This window comes from Hemicordylus capensis, chromosome 6 (assembly GCF_027244095.1).
Source record: "Hemicordylus capensis ecotype Gifberg chromosome 6, rHemCap1.1.pri, whole genome shotgun sequence".
In the NCBI taxonomy this organism is placed as follows: Eukaryota; Metazoa; Chordata; class Lepidosauria; order Squamata; family Cordylidae; genus Hemicordylus; species Hemicordylus capensis.
The window spans coordinates 139,833,456-139,847,927 of record NC_069662.1 but is presented as its reverse complement, the minus strand read 5'-3'; the positions used below and the strand labels follow the sequence as shown (position 1 = coordinate 139,847,927).

The window sequence follows — 14,472 nt, the reverse complement described above, 5'->3', positions numbered from 1 at the left end:
TGATTTTCTGAAGCCTGTCAGTTAGGGGAGGGAAGGAGGTACCCTGCACTTCAACATACAGCCAGGAAATCAGGAGCAGAAGAGGAGAGTTTCACACTCCTCCCTCCCCTTCTGCAGTGGACACACCAACTTCAAGCCAGTGATCCTCAGTAGGTTAAGTATTACAGCTTCAGGGAGACAAGAGAGTTTGGAGTACCCCTTGGGAGCCCTTCTTGTTGGGAACCCCTGTGTTAGTGTATCTTATCTGGGGATCTACAATGGACCTTCCTAGAAAACTGAATTATTGCACTTCCCTAAGAACAGTGTTAAATATTTCTGGTACAAGAAAAGCATCATGGAGTGCGGGTGCATTGCACAGACCAATGCACAGTTCTTTCTAATAAACCCAAGCACTACATCTTATCTTAACTTGTGTTTGTGTTTTGCTTTTGCAACATTTGGGGTTTTTTAAAGCATTCTGCATACATTGGCTTTTACAAGAATTTGAGAAGAATTTGTATGGAGGGAAATATCAGCAAGAAGCGGGCAAGGATGCTGACCACTAGAAGCTCGATCTAAGGCTCTCTTTAGTTTCCAGGCCTTCAGAAGACACTCAGTTTCCCTCCAAGCGGTCAGAACTAAACAGAGATCAAGGCAATTCCAAGGTTCTGAAACATTTTGCATGTTTCAGACACTAACATGTAAGCGTTTTGTAAAAATATAGCCTTAAAGTAGGAAATGTTTTCTTGCCAGTATATGTACACAATATCAACTTGAAAATATGCTTATGGCTTTAGTCATTGACAAAGTGGTAACATGCTTGATTCTGTTACCCTTAGAAATGCCCATAAGTGACATACATGCAGACTTCAGTATCATTATCTAAGGAGGGATTAAGACCAAAGCATGCAGTTAGACATCCACATTTACCACAAGAGCTGCCAAAAAACATCCAACTCCAACCACAAATATCTAAGAATATATAATGGAAGGCTTTACAAGCCAGAACTGTCTTTTTCAAAGAAGAGATCATAAGTACTTCCAAAGCATTATTATCCTGCAATAACGGAAGAAGTCACTTCTACCCAAGTGACTCAACTCAATTAATTGTCTTACATTTCCATAGATGTGTTGTTATCACCCTCTGAGAAAAAGCTATTGGGCATGATAGCAACATGCAAAAAAGCAATAATTTGCACCACCACTTCCCCATCAAGATCATGATTTTCCATTTCAGGCCTGTTTAGATTCTAACCCTACCAGGAATACTCAAGTGGAGACTGAAAGCAAGACTTGGCCTCTAAAATGCCTGTCATTTCTCCTTGATGTTTTCCCTCAGGATTCCCAAACTGGGATCAACACTCAATTTCTCCCCAAAGACAATCCCAATGGAAAGTGAACCTCTAGGTCAAGAGTAAACAACACCTAGCAGAACTCATCCCGCCAATAGCCCAGATAGAAGAAAAGCAAAAGGAAAAGAGGGGGAGAGAGAGAGAGAGAGAGAGAGAGAGAGAGAGAGAGAGAGAGAGAGAGAGAGAGCGCTCTGGGTCTTAAAGGCCTGAAGCAAGCTTTAAGATTTATTGAAAACTGACTTCAACAACAAAATAGCTTGCCAAGATAAAAAAAAAGAAACTCTTAAAACAGGGGTCCAAAGAGCGTCTTAGGACCAATAATATACACTAAGTATGGAGCCTAAATATACACCTAATGGTGCAGCAGGGAAGCATCCTGCCTAGAGAGCAGGAGGCTGTTGGTTCAAATCCCCACTGGGGTGTTTCCCAGAATATGGGAAACTCCTATATCGGGCAGCAGCGATATAGGAAGCTGCTGAAAGGCATCATCTCATACTGCGCAGGAGAAGTCAATGGTAAACCCCTCCTGTATTCTACCAAGAAAACCATATGGCTCTGTGGTCGGCAGGAGTCGACACTGACTCGACGGCACAACCTTTCCAACCTATGGAAAGGTTGTATAAAACCAACTGTATATTTCTGTATAGAACTACTTGGAGGAGGGTTGTGTGCAAAGCACTCTATCAAGCCACACTTTGGGTACAACCAAGAATGACTTGCACCCTTCTCTTCCTAGTGGCGGCTCCTCACTGCATTTTATTTTCCTTAGAGAATTAATGGTTATTTCCCTCTCCAGATGTTCTCATCCGGTGTAAAAGAGATTTTTGGGGTGGGGGATGGAGTTAGGTTTCAGGGCTATATTACAAGCAAGAGAAAATGCTGTCCCTCAAGAGGAGAATGGGTAGGCCACATTGCAGCAGTCTCTCACTAACTTACTAGAAAATAACATACCAAAAAACAGAAGCAGCAGAATTTCTACCCATCAGATGTGTGATATTCTGAAGCCAGCAGAAGGCAGCTAGTTCAGAAAGTCACCAGAACACTAAATCACTTGTGACACATTCAGTAACCCAAGACTTTGAATATAGCTATCACCTACACTAGAACTGAAACTCTGACATGGTCCAACACCCAAGGAAAGGTCATTGAGCATAACAGAAGACAGCTGGAAAGGGTAGCTCACCAAGTAAACTCTCACTGTAAACCAATGTGGTAAATAAATCTGGTCAACACATCTGGATACACTGCCTGTATGGTTATGAGTTCTCCTAAAAGTATATGAGACCACGGTCAAAACCAAAAAGAACACACCACTGCACACCTTCCAAAAACTGCATGGAGGGACATAACCAGACCTCTGCAGCACATATGGTAATACAGGTGGTGGTCAAAGGGGAAGTTCTATCTTGGGAGTCTGAGTGCAAAGGAGGCCTAGATGTGGAAGACGAAAGGCAGATCTTGTGGTAGTGACATGATCTGCAAGCATTTAATTTGTTGCCTTCCAAAAGCATTTTTTCAAAAAAATGGAGCAAGACCCAGATCCCAATCTGCCATGGATGAATGGATAGCTTCAAGTATCTTTTGGCTCTTACAGAAAACTTCCCCTTTGATCCCGTAACTCCCCCCCCCACCCCAGGATTTCATGCCCAGTTAAGAACAGTTTAGTTCTCAAATCCACATAAAGCTTCACCTTCTTTACTGCACTTCTAGTACAAAAAACATGAATCAGCATTTACAAGAGAATCATCTGGATTTGGAATTCACACTCCAGAGCCGTTTCCACATGTTCAAAGTTAAAGAGTTCCAAACAGCATGCAAACTAAAATCAAATCAGCCTCCCTCCGATTGTTTCACAGCCTCTATGCAATAACTGTCCCTTTCCCGTCTGGCAGAGGGGGGAAACAGCTATGGAGCATGCAGTGGGAGTGGCTCTAAGCAGCACTGCCAGTTCCACCTGGAGCACTCTGAACTTTCAGGTAAAAGCTAGAAGGGATGGAGAAACCCAGGCAAAGAAAAAATAATGGGACTCCTATAAACTTCCAGCAAATGTATGCCTGAATGAGTCAAAACTGCAACTGAAAGTTTTGCCTTCTAAGAACCACACATTTTGAGCAATGCTGTTGCGCAGAACTGTGCTTAAAAATGTTAATTATAACAAATCTGCATGTAAGCATTATACATTAGTTTAAACTTACCACTCTAGCTGCTCTTTCCTGAGATTCACATTTTCTACAAAACCAAGGTCCAGTGGGTACTTGTACAATTCCATAGCAAGCTATTTTGAGAGAGGAAGAGCCAGATAAATCATGTTATAATCATATGGATATTACAGTCACGATTTACAAAAAAAAAACTGGATCTGGTACATGCCTACAAGCATTTCACAGGTTAATGGATATGGGGCACTTTACCAATTAGGAGCCAGTCAAATAAATCCATTAAATGAAAGAAAAATATATTGATCATAGAATCAGTATAATAAAATTCCAAGTAGTGTTTGCAGGCAAGTGTGTTCACAACCAACATCTAAATAATTCTGAGTGCAATCCACATCACACTGAAAGTAAAGGCAGAACTGCCCTTGACATTAATGGCACGAGCTGGTGTTAGGAACATAGGAAACTGCCATATACTGAGTCAGACCATTGGTCTATCTAGCTCAGTATTGTCTTCACAGACTGGCAGCGGCTTCTCCAAGGTTGCAGGCAGGAATCTCTCTCAGCCCTATCTTGGAGAAGCCAGGGAGGGAACTTGAAACCTTCTGCTCTTCCCAGAGTGGCTTCATCTTCTGAGGGGAATATCTTGCAGTGTTCTGTCAAGTTCTAAAGAAAAATATTCTATAAAACAGCTTTTCAGAGCAGACTGCCAATGCTAACACCACCATGTAGGTGTTACTGTAAGGCACTCTACCAGAATTTTAAGAAAATAGTGATTTTGCTCTCAAAAGACTGATGAATTCAAATCAGCTCTTTAGTTATCTGAAAATACGACAACATAGTAGTTATATGTTCAAGATTACTGCAGGGCAGAACACATGGGCCCAAGGAGTCTTGAATTTTCATCCTTGGCTCCAGCTGACATGATAATCTAAATTACAGTTTAAATTCCAACAAAGCATACCAAACCTCAAACTCTCATGCTCCCCTCCCTTCTTCCCATACAAAAGAGGAGTAGTAACTAATCATTTTTTTTACTAATCCATAGTTTCCAGTTATGTACAATTTCAGGAAACTGTGGTTTGGTCTAAAATGAAAGTGCAAGTTTTCACTCTCTTCTCACATGTGTGAAGGAGAAGCAGCATATGAGCCAAGAGTGACTGCAGCTTGTTCATGATAATCTAAACCAGAATTTAGATTATAATCAGAACTGGGCCAGAGTCACTAAGGCTTGAAGGTTTTTAGCAGCAAAGGGCTTATTCTCCCTTACAAGTGTGCTTGGACAGCTTGGCTCTTCCCTTAATTTGACACTTTTCCAAGAATAAAGCTTCCCCAGCTGTATACAAAGCTTTCCCTGAACAATAATCAACCCAACCTTGCATCCTAAAGCTCCTGTATATGATTCTCTACCTATCTTCCCACTAGAACTGCTTCTAGCAGTGTCCTTTTCTCACCTCCCAGTTCCTTTGGACAGTTTATCCAATTATAACCAGAATCACTCCTGGCTTCTATTTCTTCTTTTGCACTGAAACTTTGAATAGTCCATCTGCTGGTTCCTGAGCTCTAGTTTACCTTTGTGTTCTTTGATTTTTATAAGTTTCTGATCTCAGATCCTGTTTCAAATCGTGGTGTAGTGGTTAGAGTGCTGGACTAGGACCGGGGAGACCCAAGTTCAAATCCCCATTCAGCCATGATACTAGCTGGGTGACTCTGGGCCAGTCACTTCTCTCTCAGCCTAACCTACTTCACAGGGTTGTTGTGAAAGAGGAACTTAAGTATGTAGTACACCACTCTGGGCTCCTTGGAGGAAGAGCAGGATATAAATGTAATATTAATAATAATAATAATAATAATACTCCTGCTGGTTATCATTCTATGGCTCCTCAACCTTCCTGTTTGTGAACTTTACATATCCTTCCAGAGGTCTAATTCTACAACTATTTTGTCTGGCGCAAGCCCAACAGAAGAGCCATCCCCATACAATCTTCCAGCTTTGAAATAAATTGCTCAGGCCCTACCACCTGCTCTAGCCCCTGTCCTCTCTCCATGCTTTTAAGCCAGAGATGGAACACAGTACTTTCCCCCCACTTCAACTTGGGAAGCATAGCATAGGGAAGACTCTCAGAGTCAGAGATACAACTATGCAAGCCAAAGTGTTATTTCTGACTCCAAAAAAGAGCACTATGGGACAGCAGAGGATTAGGGAGTGAAAGGCAAGTGTTCCTATCACTCTCCAAAGCAATTGCTATCCACCTCAGATGAATTGTACAATGCATTTTTGCAGTCCTTATGATGCATACTCAAACATGCAACTCTCCACACTGCTGTGCTCTCATCAATATCCATTAAACTTTATAATAGGAAGCCTTAACTACATTAAATAGCTAGTTTGGAGCACAAGAAAAATGTGTACATGCACGCACTTAATGTACTCTGCGTTACATCAATATTTGCTGATACTGAAAAGTTTAAGCCTCAAGAATTTGATCAAGGATTTAATCTCATACAATTTAAGTAAGAATGCTACATGTGTGCAACTCTCTCCAAAATCCATGTGCCTCAGGCATTAGCAACATAACCAAAGTAACCAACTGTGCACTATTAAGACAATTACATACAAGAGCAACTGGTCCAGAGCTTCATAATCCAGAATTGAACCACATCATAAAGCTAAACAATCAAAACATGAACACAGACAGCAAGTATGAGACAAAACATTTCAGCAGTAAAATGTGGGCCACATAGAAGTCTAATTTATCACTCAGAATGAACACATCAGATCAGCACTGAAACTGGGGGTAGCTTGAGTTATACAGCATGCAATCCAATCCGATGCATATTTATTTGGAAGTTAATATATATTGAATTCAGTTAGACAATTTCTCAGGAAGATATGCATAAGATTGCAATCTTAGATATACTATGCAGACAGGGCCTCTATTTGTGACTCTACCAACCATAAATTCTGGTCATTAGCTCAAACAAAATCAACAGATTCAGTGGAGATTACTTTAATTTGGGGGATTAGTTCCTCCATTTGTAGCAATCCTATTGCTGAGGTGTGTTCTAAATTACACTTGGAATATAAACAAACAGTTACAAGTTAGCTGCATTTGAATAAAAACATTCTTGTGAAATTGGAACCTTTTCCAAAATGCATCCTAATATTTTACTACACACTCAGCAAAACTGGTTTTAGAGATGCTGAGAACACGGGCTGCCAGTATGCCTTAGATGGTGCTGGCAGCTCTCAAGTTATAGCCCATGATGCCTCTAACCAGGGTAACGTTACAGAAATAGAATGGGAGCTAGTAATGCAGATCCAGGACAAGACAGATCATATACATAAACATAGCTGTTTTTCCCCCAAAGCAAGTTTTCATTCTAGCCACTCTTCTCCTGTCCTCCCTTACTGAAGAACTTATATGCCCTACTCATTAGTGCAGCGCCGCCACCAGATCCCATCCCTAGCATTCAATATCCTTGGCTTTATTTACTTATTGTTTTATTTATATACCACTTTTCACTAAAATAATCTCAAAGCGGTTTACAATACAATTTTTAAAAATGCATAATTAAAATACAAAAGTACAGATACATATAAAAATAATATCTCTGTTTAAAAAATTTAATAACCCATTAAAAAAATACATAAAAAACACAAAGAAGCAGCAGTAAAATCAATACTTTCATTTAAAAGCCTGGGTGAAAAGCCACCTCTTTACATTTTTCCTAAAAACTGTCAAGGAGACTGAGGAGCAGATGCCAGCCAGGAGAGCACTGAACAAAAACCTTTAAGTAATTCTGTAGGAGTTGTCCAGGAGAAGATGCTCATTTCTGTACTGTTCACATACCTGTGTAATACAGGTATGTTTCCCACAAGGAAAATCACATTCTGCTGAAGTAACTGTTCATGTGAAGATCGCCCCGAATTCCACTGCAGGTGCCATTCCACAGCATTTCTGCATCTCTACAAACACTGTCTTACCATCTCAAATTCCTTTACTTAAAGCACTGTCATGGAAGATTAAAGCACTGTAAGAATGACAGCTGCTCCCCACTGCTGCCACGGCTGCCTAACCTCCATCTGGGTCTCTTGAGGAAATAGCAACTAGGAAAAGAGGGACTTTTCAAATAGCCCCATTTATAACCCTACCAACATTTAGCTGCACAATATTATATTTACCCTCGCAAAGGTCTCACTACTCTCTTCACTCCACTTTCAGTTTTCTAATTTTTCCCTAGCTCCTGTACTCAAGTGATGTCCTAAATATTTTACTAACTTCATCATTATAACAAAACGAACAGGAAAATTAGTTGTGTTAGGTGCCTGCGCAGAAAACTGAATAGAAGCACAAATGCCAGAGTCTCTCACTTGTATCAAACATAGACACTTATGATAAATATAGGGCACCAGTCTCCACTTACTCACTACTGAGAAATCCAAAAACAGCAAAAGATTGCGTGTGTAGGGTAGGGCGGGATGTGTGCATACATCAATACTCATACAAAGAAGGGAAGAACAAGCTGCACTACATCCTGAAATAGGAAATGGAATGCCAATGTTGATCTTTCTTCACATGAAATCTTGTACTGTAAATGTTTTTGTAAAATTTGTGCAGACCAGGTGTTCCCATCCGGTGGTACTCTAGATGTTGCTTAACTACAATTCACAGCATCCCTAGCCACAATAAATTGTAGCTGGGGGTGATGGGAGTTGTAGTTCAGCAACATCTGGAGGAACCCTGGTTGGGAACCCCTGGTGTAGAGCAAGGTCTCGCATTTGCTCTACAGAGTTGATAACTCAAACCATTTCCCTCTATCTCAGCATTTATCCATTCATCTTGACCCATAGTTCTTCCCCTCTCCTTTTTTCAGCAAGCTGCATCAAATGTATCAAAGTAGGTAGAAGTGTGCAGTTGTAACTGCACACGTTCAGTATCTGGGGTTTTTTAAGTTCAGATCTGCAATTCCAGGAAAAAGAGAGTGCACATCAGGGGTCAAAAGCAATATTACAAGAATGTTGGTGAAGACACCCTTAGGGTGCAAAAAACATTACTGAAGATTTGGTAAAGAAGAGACCCATGATTTCACAGGGAGTTAATTCCAACTGCCTACCACAAACTGTATAGTTTTCAAGGGGATAACTACAAAACACCTATCTTGGAAGTGAGATTCGGGGGGGGGGGCGAATCTGAAAGCCCTGGACCTTTTATATCCCATCATGCATACCCTCACATACTCCAAATTACAAGGACTGGAACTTGTTCCAGAAGTAAAGCTAACTTGCGCAGAAGCAGATACACACTGTGCTCATTATAGTAAGCCAAGCAGCAGCACAGTCACTCAGCTGGGCACCAGCCAACTGCTCTCCTCCACTAATCCAAACAAATCTACCATCAAAGGCTAAGTAATTCTGCAATGCCCCTTTCCTCCCTTCCCCCAACGACACTACCACAAACAGGAAGTCTCTTCATCCAGCAGACACCATTCAGCCAAAGTGACGTTCTGGGAAGGAGGGAGGGAAGGAAAGCCCAGTCACATGACAGCTAACTCTCCCTTTGACAAACAGGTTTCCAGGCTCCTTGTCGCCGTTTAAGAAACAGAAGTGTGCGTGGGAGGCGCAGGATTACTCTAGGTCTAAGAAACGTAAAAGGATTCGGATTTCGTGGGCAGGAGTCAAATGCGGTCACTGCCCACACTCAGCGTTGAATGGTTTTTGCCAAGACTTCAGACTTGTCCCTTCCTGCCTCCTTTCACTGCTAACCTGAGAGCGGAAGGCCAAACAAGACAAACACAGGTTAAAGAAACAAGCACGATGGCCGACAGGCCACTTGCTAGTTCACAGGGAGGGACAGGGCCTAGGAAAAGCCTGCCTTCCACCCTGGTTGCGCCACAGTACATAGCCCCCTTCCTCCACTTTGAAGGAGATGGCGACGTGTGTGCGAGTGAGTGAGTGAGTGAAGGGGGACGCAGGTCTGCCTGCATGTGCCCAGGCTGGCAGCCCTCCTACTGTGCTGGCTACGAGTAACCCACAAATGCAGGCAGCGATAAGCTAAGGGCGGGGGGAGAGAGAGGATACGGACGCCTAGGGAGAGACATGCACAGGGACGCCAGGAGAAGGCTGGGGAAGAGCTGCCGTGGGCGACTTTGGCGTGCGTGGAGATAGGGCCCGAGCAAACTGGAAGCCCCGGGGAGCAGCCTAGGCCGGCCTGCCCGAGCGAGCCCCCACTCCCCACGCCTCGCCAAGGTGCGGCCGTCCCGCGGGGCCGACGAAGCAAGCAAGCCCGCCCGCCTGCCCTCCCGCTCACTCACCTTGATGCACTGCGACATTGCAGCCATGCCCGTCGCAGTAAACCAGCGGGTTCTCGGCCCAGCCCCTCTCGTCGGAGCACACGCAGCAGCCGCCGATCATCTCCTTCATGCTATTGGAGAACTCACCCTCCAGTGACACAGGCAGCAACAGCGGCTCGCTAGAGACCATCTAAAGGTTAAAAACACCGTCAGCACCGCACACACCACCAGAGACCCCCGCCGCCTTCTCTTCCGCCGCCTTCCCTCGCAGCACTCCGCCTTCAGTCGCTCAGCCACCGCCGCCGCCAGTACCGCCTCCATAGCAGGGACGTAGGACCCATGGCCGCGGGTGGTGGCGGCGGCAGTGACGGCAGCGACAGCGAAGGAGAAATTCCTCCTAAGCGCCGGCGCGGCCGGGCAGGCGCCCGTCAATCTTCCCGCTTAAGCAGTAGCGAAGAGACGGTGGTTATTGGCGGCGGCGGCAGCCCTGCGGCCACACACTGGAGAGGAAGACGCCACACAGCAACGCAAGAGAGCAACAGAGCAGGGCCTGCACGCAGGCGCACTGCAAACCCTCCTCGGAGAGGGCCGCGGTACGGCCTCTTCCTCCTCCTCCTTCATCGCTCCTCGCGGTGGCTTATGGGTCGGCGGTGGAACACGAGCCGCGGCGAAGTTCTGTGTCGCGCGCTGTCTACTCAGCGCTCTCCCTCCTGAAGAATCCCCCTCCCCGCGTCTACCGTTTTTAACGGACGTGCCTCCAGAACGTGCGCGCGAAGGGGAGAAGAGCGCAGCTGCTACATTCTAAGTCCGGTTGCTACTGGGCTCTGCGTTAAGAGACTCACGCAATGCACGACTAGGCCTGGGACAGGCCATGTTCCCAGTCACGCTTGCAATGCGTCTTACACAGATGACACCTCCCGTTTGCTCCCTAGGGAATTGTCCCTCCTCACCACTCATTCTGTGAGGTGGTGGTGGTGTTTTGTTGTTCGTTTCCTCCTGCATTTGCTTTATTTCCCCCAGGCCGGAGTGCATCTGAAGACCCGCAGCATTGCTGCATTCCAGCGCCTTCCTCAGTCAATCGCACGCACCTACGCCACATTTTCTTGCTGAGTTTGTGAGTCCCAGCAGTGAGCTAGCTGGGCAGAGCCAACGCCTGAGAATACAGGACAGTTGCGATCCCCTAAACTGGTCCTAGAAATTCGATCAGCAGGTGTTCCCCATGCCTGCGTGTCTTTTTTGGACAGAGGCACTGAAGTCATTTTTATTTTTCCTTTGTATGTTCAAAGATGTTTACTGTTACTCAGTACTTCACTATCTTGGCGATGTTCCTCTCGCATCACATTTGGACTGCAATCCTAAGTATATTTACTATGGAGTCATCCTTATTAACTTGTTTGCTTTCAGGCATTTTAATTTAATTAATTCACATATTTTGTACCGCCCAAAACTTGGGTCTCTGGGCGGTTTGCAACAATTTTAGACTGCTTTTCTATCTGAAAATTAATTCACAAAAAAGTGATGTACAATAAAACAATAACTAAAATTACACAGGAACAGCAAAATCCACCGCAGCAGATTAAAATAACACTAAAAACAGTGCTGAAGTTACTTCTGTCTAAACATTAGGACTGCACTGTTAATGGGAAGGTTTCAGCAGCCATGCCTTCCAAAGAAAGCATGCTTTTAAGGACTATAGGCTCCATTTAAAGTTGCTAGATGTCCCTTGGGTTTTTTTAATGCACAGCATTCCATTTTATCTAATTTGAATACAGAACATAAACAAACAAAAATATGTATATATGGCCTTTCAACCAACGTTCACAAAGCAGTTTACATCAAGAAAATCATAAATTAATAAGATGGATAAAGTTCTGCAGCACCCTAAAGATTATTTTATTCTGGCTCAAGCTTATCGGAATTTCCCCTGGGATTTGTTTTATAGACATTCTTCCTTTGAGTAGTAGTAACAATACATACATACATACATACTTATTTACCTTCTCCCTGTTTGTAAAACTCTGCATCCCAGATTGCATCTGCAGAGTTGGTACATTTCCACTTCTACTTTCAGATTTATTTCTCTCTAACCCATTCCCCATGCCCAAGAATAATGCAGATAAATCCTATTAAATATATTTGCGTTCATTACATTAATCCTGGTATCACTATCTGTGTATCAAACATGCATACATCTGTATGGTAGTTAAACTACAAATAGGCATAATAGACAACAGAACAGGGATCAAGAAGGCTGTGCATGTGTGTATACACACACACACCTTGAATATTTTTGTTATCTAGATTAACTTTAAAGGACATATTTTCCAGATTTTGATCAATGGCTGTTGATTTGCTTTTAAATATTTCAAAAAGCAGAGTGAAAATGAGATGGTTGAGGTTATCAGCACAGAGGAAAATCCCCAGCTTTTCAATTATCCATTGTAAACAGGTATGACTGTAGCAGAAGGAACTAATTGTGGCTACTGTTAAGACTGAAAGGAGATTAAATGCAGCTTTGCAAAATTCTACTTCTCTGCTTGCCTGAGGGCTAGTATTTTTGTGAGGGGGAAGTGAAGAGAAACAATCACAAGTAAAATACCATTGATTTATTTCCACTATCATGCTATATGACAAGCAGGATGACTTTGTGCATAGGCTGGTAAATGTTTATGATGATTTTGTAAGGCTGCCTTATGGTTGACATGCAGTCTATTTAAGTCAACTGTACTACATTAGCTGCATTGTCCTACTGGTGTTTATACACATGTTGGTTGCTTTTTCTTTTTCTTTTTTTAAGAATTTGCAAAGTAATGAACAGTAACACCTCTGCAGATAAGTGCAAGTTTATGAAGAGTCGCTGTGTGAAGAGGGAGGAGGGATGAGCCTGGCTGTTTCATCCTTTCAGATATCAGAGTCTGCAGTTTGTGTGCAGGATATCTTGGGTCAGGCTTTGCTGTCCTTGAAAGTTTGAAGTGAAATTTTTTAGATAGAGGAGGAAGGACAGAGAACAGGGAAAGGGAGTGGTGAGTGTCATTTCCTATGGAAGGCTTAGCTAAACACTTTGATTAACATAACAGGGCAATTTGAGTGTTTGTGATCTGCTGAACATTCCTCCATAACCATGCATGGCAATATCCCTGAAAGCCTAATTTAATGTTTTGAGAAAATGCATGACTTAAAAAAAACACACAAAAAAGCTCTACAAATTCATGCAGATTTTTCTTCCCCCCCAAAAAGTCTATAAAGATAAACTTATACTGTAGTTTGTGCATAAAATGCTGTAGAATAGAGAGTGGTTCTTAAAATAATACAGCATAAAGTTCTTGATTGCCTTTCATTCTTACAAAGAAAAATGTCTGCACACTGCTGGCATGTTTTGTAACTTATTAATGTCTTGACATAATGAAAACCACACATTATTTTAATAAATGATTTTCAAGGATTTGATTGCACGTAACAGCTGGGATCCCATTCCCTGTTAAAGCAAAGTACTTGTATCTAAACTTATTCAATTCCATTTACTTCAGTGGGATTAAATCCATTTATACCTAAATGTTTCAACATGCAGCCCATTCCTATGCATATTTACTCAGAAGTAAGTCCTACTTTATTTAGTGGGGCTTACTCTCAAGTTAAATGTACATAGCATTGTAGCTTTAATTGAGTTGTGACGCTGAGTGATAGTGTCCCAAGGTTATTTTTACTAATGTCAGAAACATAGTATCTACTTTCTGCAATGTATTCCCAATAACTTTACTAGCAGCAACAATAAAATTGTGGCCTAAATTAAACTCAAATTTATAGACAAAAATGCTGTGGCACCTTAGAGACTAATTGATTTCTTCTTTATTGATATTCTTATCTTCTTTAGAGATTGCTCATAGATTCTATATGGCTTTTAATTCAGACCAAAACAAAAACAGAAAATCTAAATAGCTATCACCTCACTACAGAGTAGCCCTAGTGTGACAGAGGCAGTCTTCTTCCACAAGTCAGCCAGGTTTTTATAGAGACTGTTACTGGAGGCTGGAATTCAGCTAGGTGTGCAGAGAGGAGCTGGGGTTTGGGGTAGGAATGCAAAGGTGAATACCAGGGATATTGAGGATTGAGGACTTTCAACATTAATATTATGAAGATACAAGCAATCTTCATTCCTGAGCATTGCCAAAGTTCTACTGTTTAGTAAAATGTGCAATTATCAACAGAGCAAATGGATACTCTGGGAAAGTGTATAGTCCAGTGAAATTCTAGCTATGTTTCCTTCCATTTTCTATACAATTCTGGTGGTTTTTCTTTTGAGAGTTAAGCTTCTTATAATTTCCTATAAGCTAACAAGGTTCCTATTTTCTAAATGCCATACTTGATCTATGTTTATGCATTGACTATAAATTAAAATTAAAATTGGGTCCTTTCTAAAATGTAAAGAAATGTCAACTGAAAACCATACTACAAGAGCTGCCAAAAAGTGTGTGTATGTGTGTTAGAAATATATTTTGTAAAAAGACTTGTATACATTTAAAACAGATGTTCCTCTTAGATCTCTGTCTTATATTTGTTAACAGAAAGATCAATCAAAAACTTAATTCTTAAAAAAAATCAAGCTACAAATGCACAACTATAATATTCAGCAAAGTTTTAATATAATCCATTAAAGATTAAGCTAACACTAGTTTTGTTGTCAAAATTAAAAT

At 42.1% G+C, this 14,472-nt stretch overlaps 1 protein-coding gene across 7 annotated transcripts in view; it reads right to left on the bottom strand.

The window, feature by feature from the left end:
* MLLT10 (MLLT10 histone lysine methyltransferase DOT1L cofactor) overlaps window positions 1–10,486 on the bottom strand; it is a 191,269-nt gene extending 180,783 nt beyond the window's left edge. For 2 of the 7 annotated variants that reach the window (XM_053263416.1, XM_053263418.1), the window contains exons 1-2: window positions 9,803–10,483; window positions 3,527–3,606 (exon numbers count right to left, since the gene is read on the bottom strand). In XM_053263416.1, the coding sequence (XP_053119391.1) occupies window positions 3,527–3,606; window positions 9,803–9,971 (249 nt within the window). In that variant the 5' untranslated portion in view covers window positions 9,972–10,483. Of the gene's footprint in view, window positions 1–2,514; window positions 2,600–3,526; window positions 3,607–9,802 lie in introns of all 7 variants that reach the window. The other 5 variants (XM_053263413.1, XM_053263412.1, XM_053263417.1 and 2 more) reach the window with 5 other exon arrangements.
* Window positions 10,487–14,472: the final 3,986 nt, after the last annotated feature.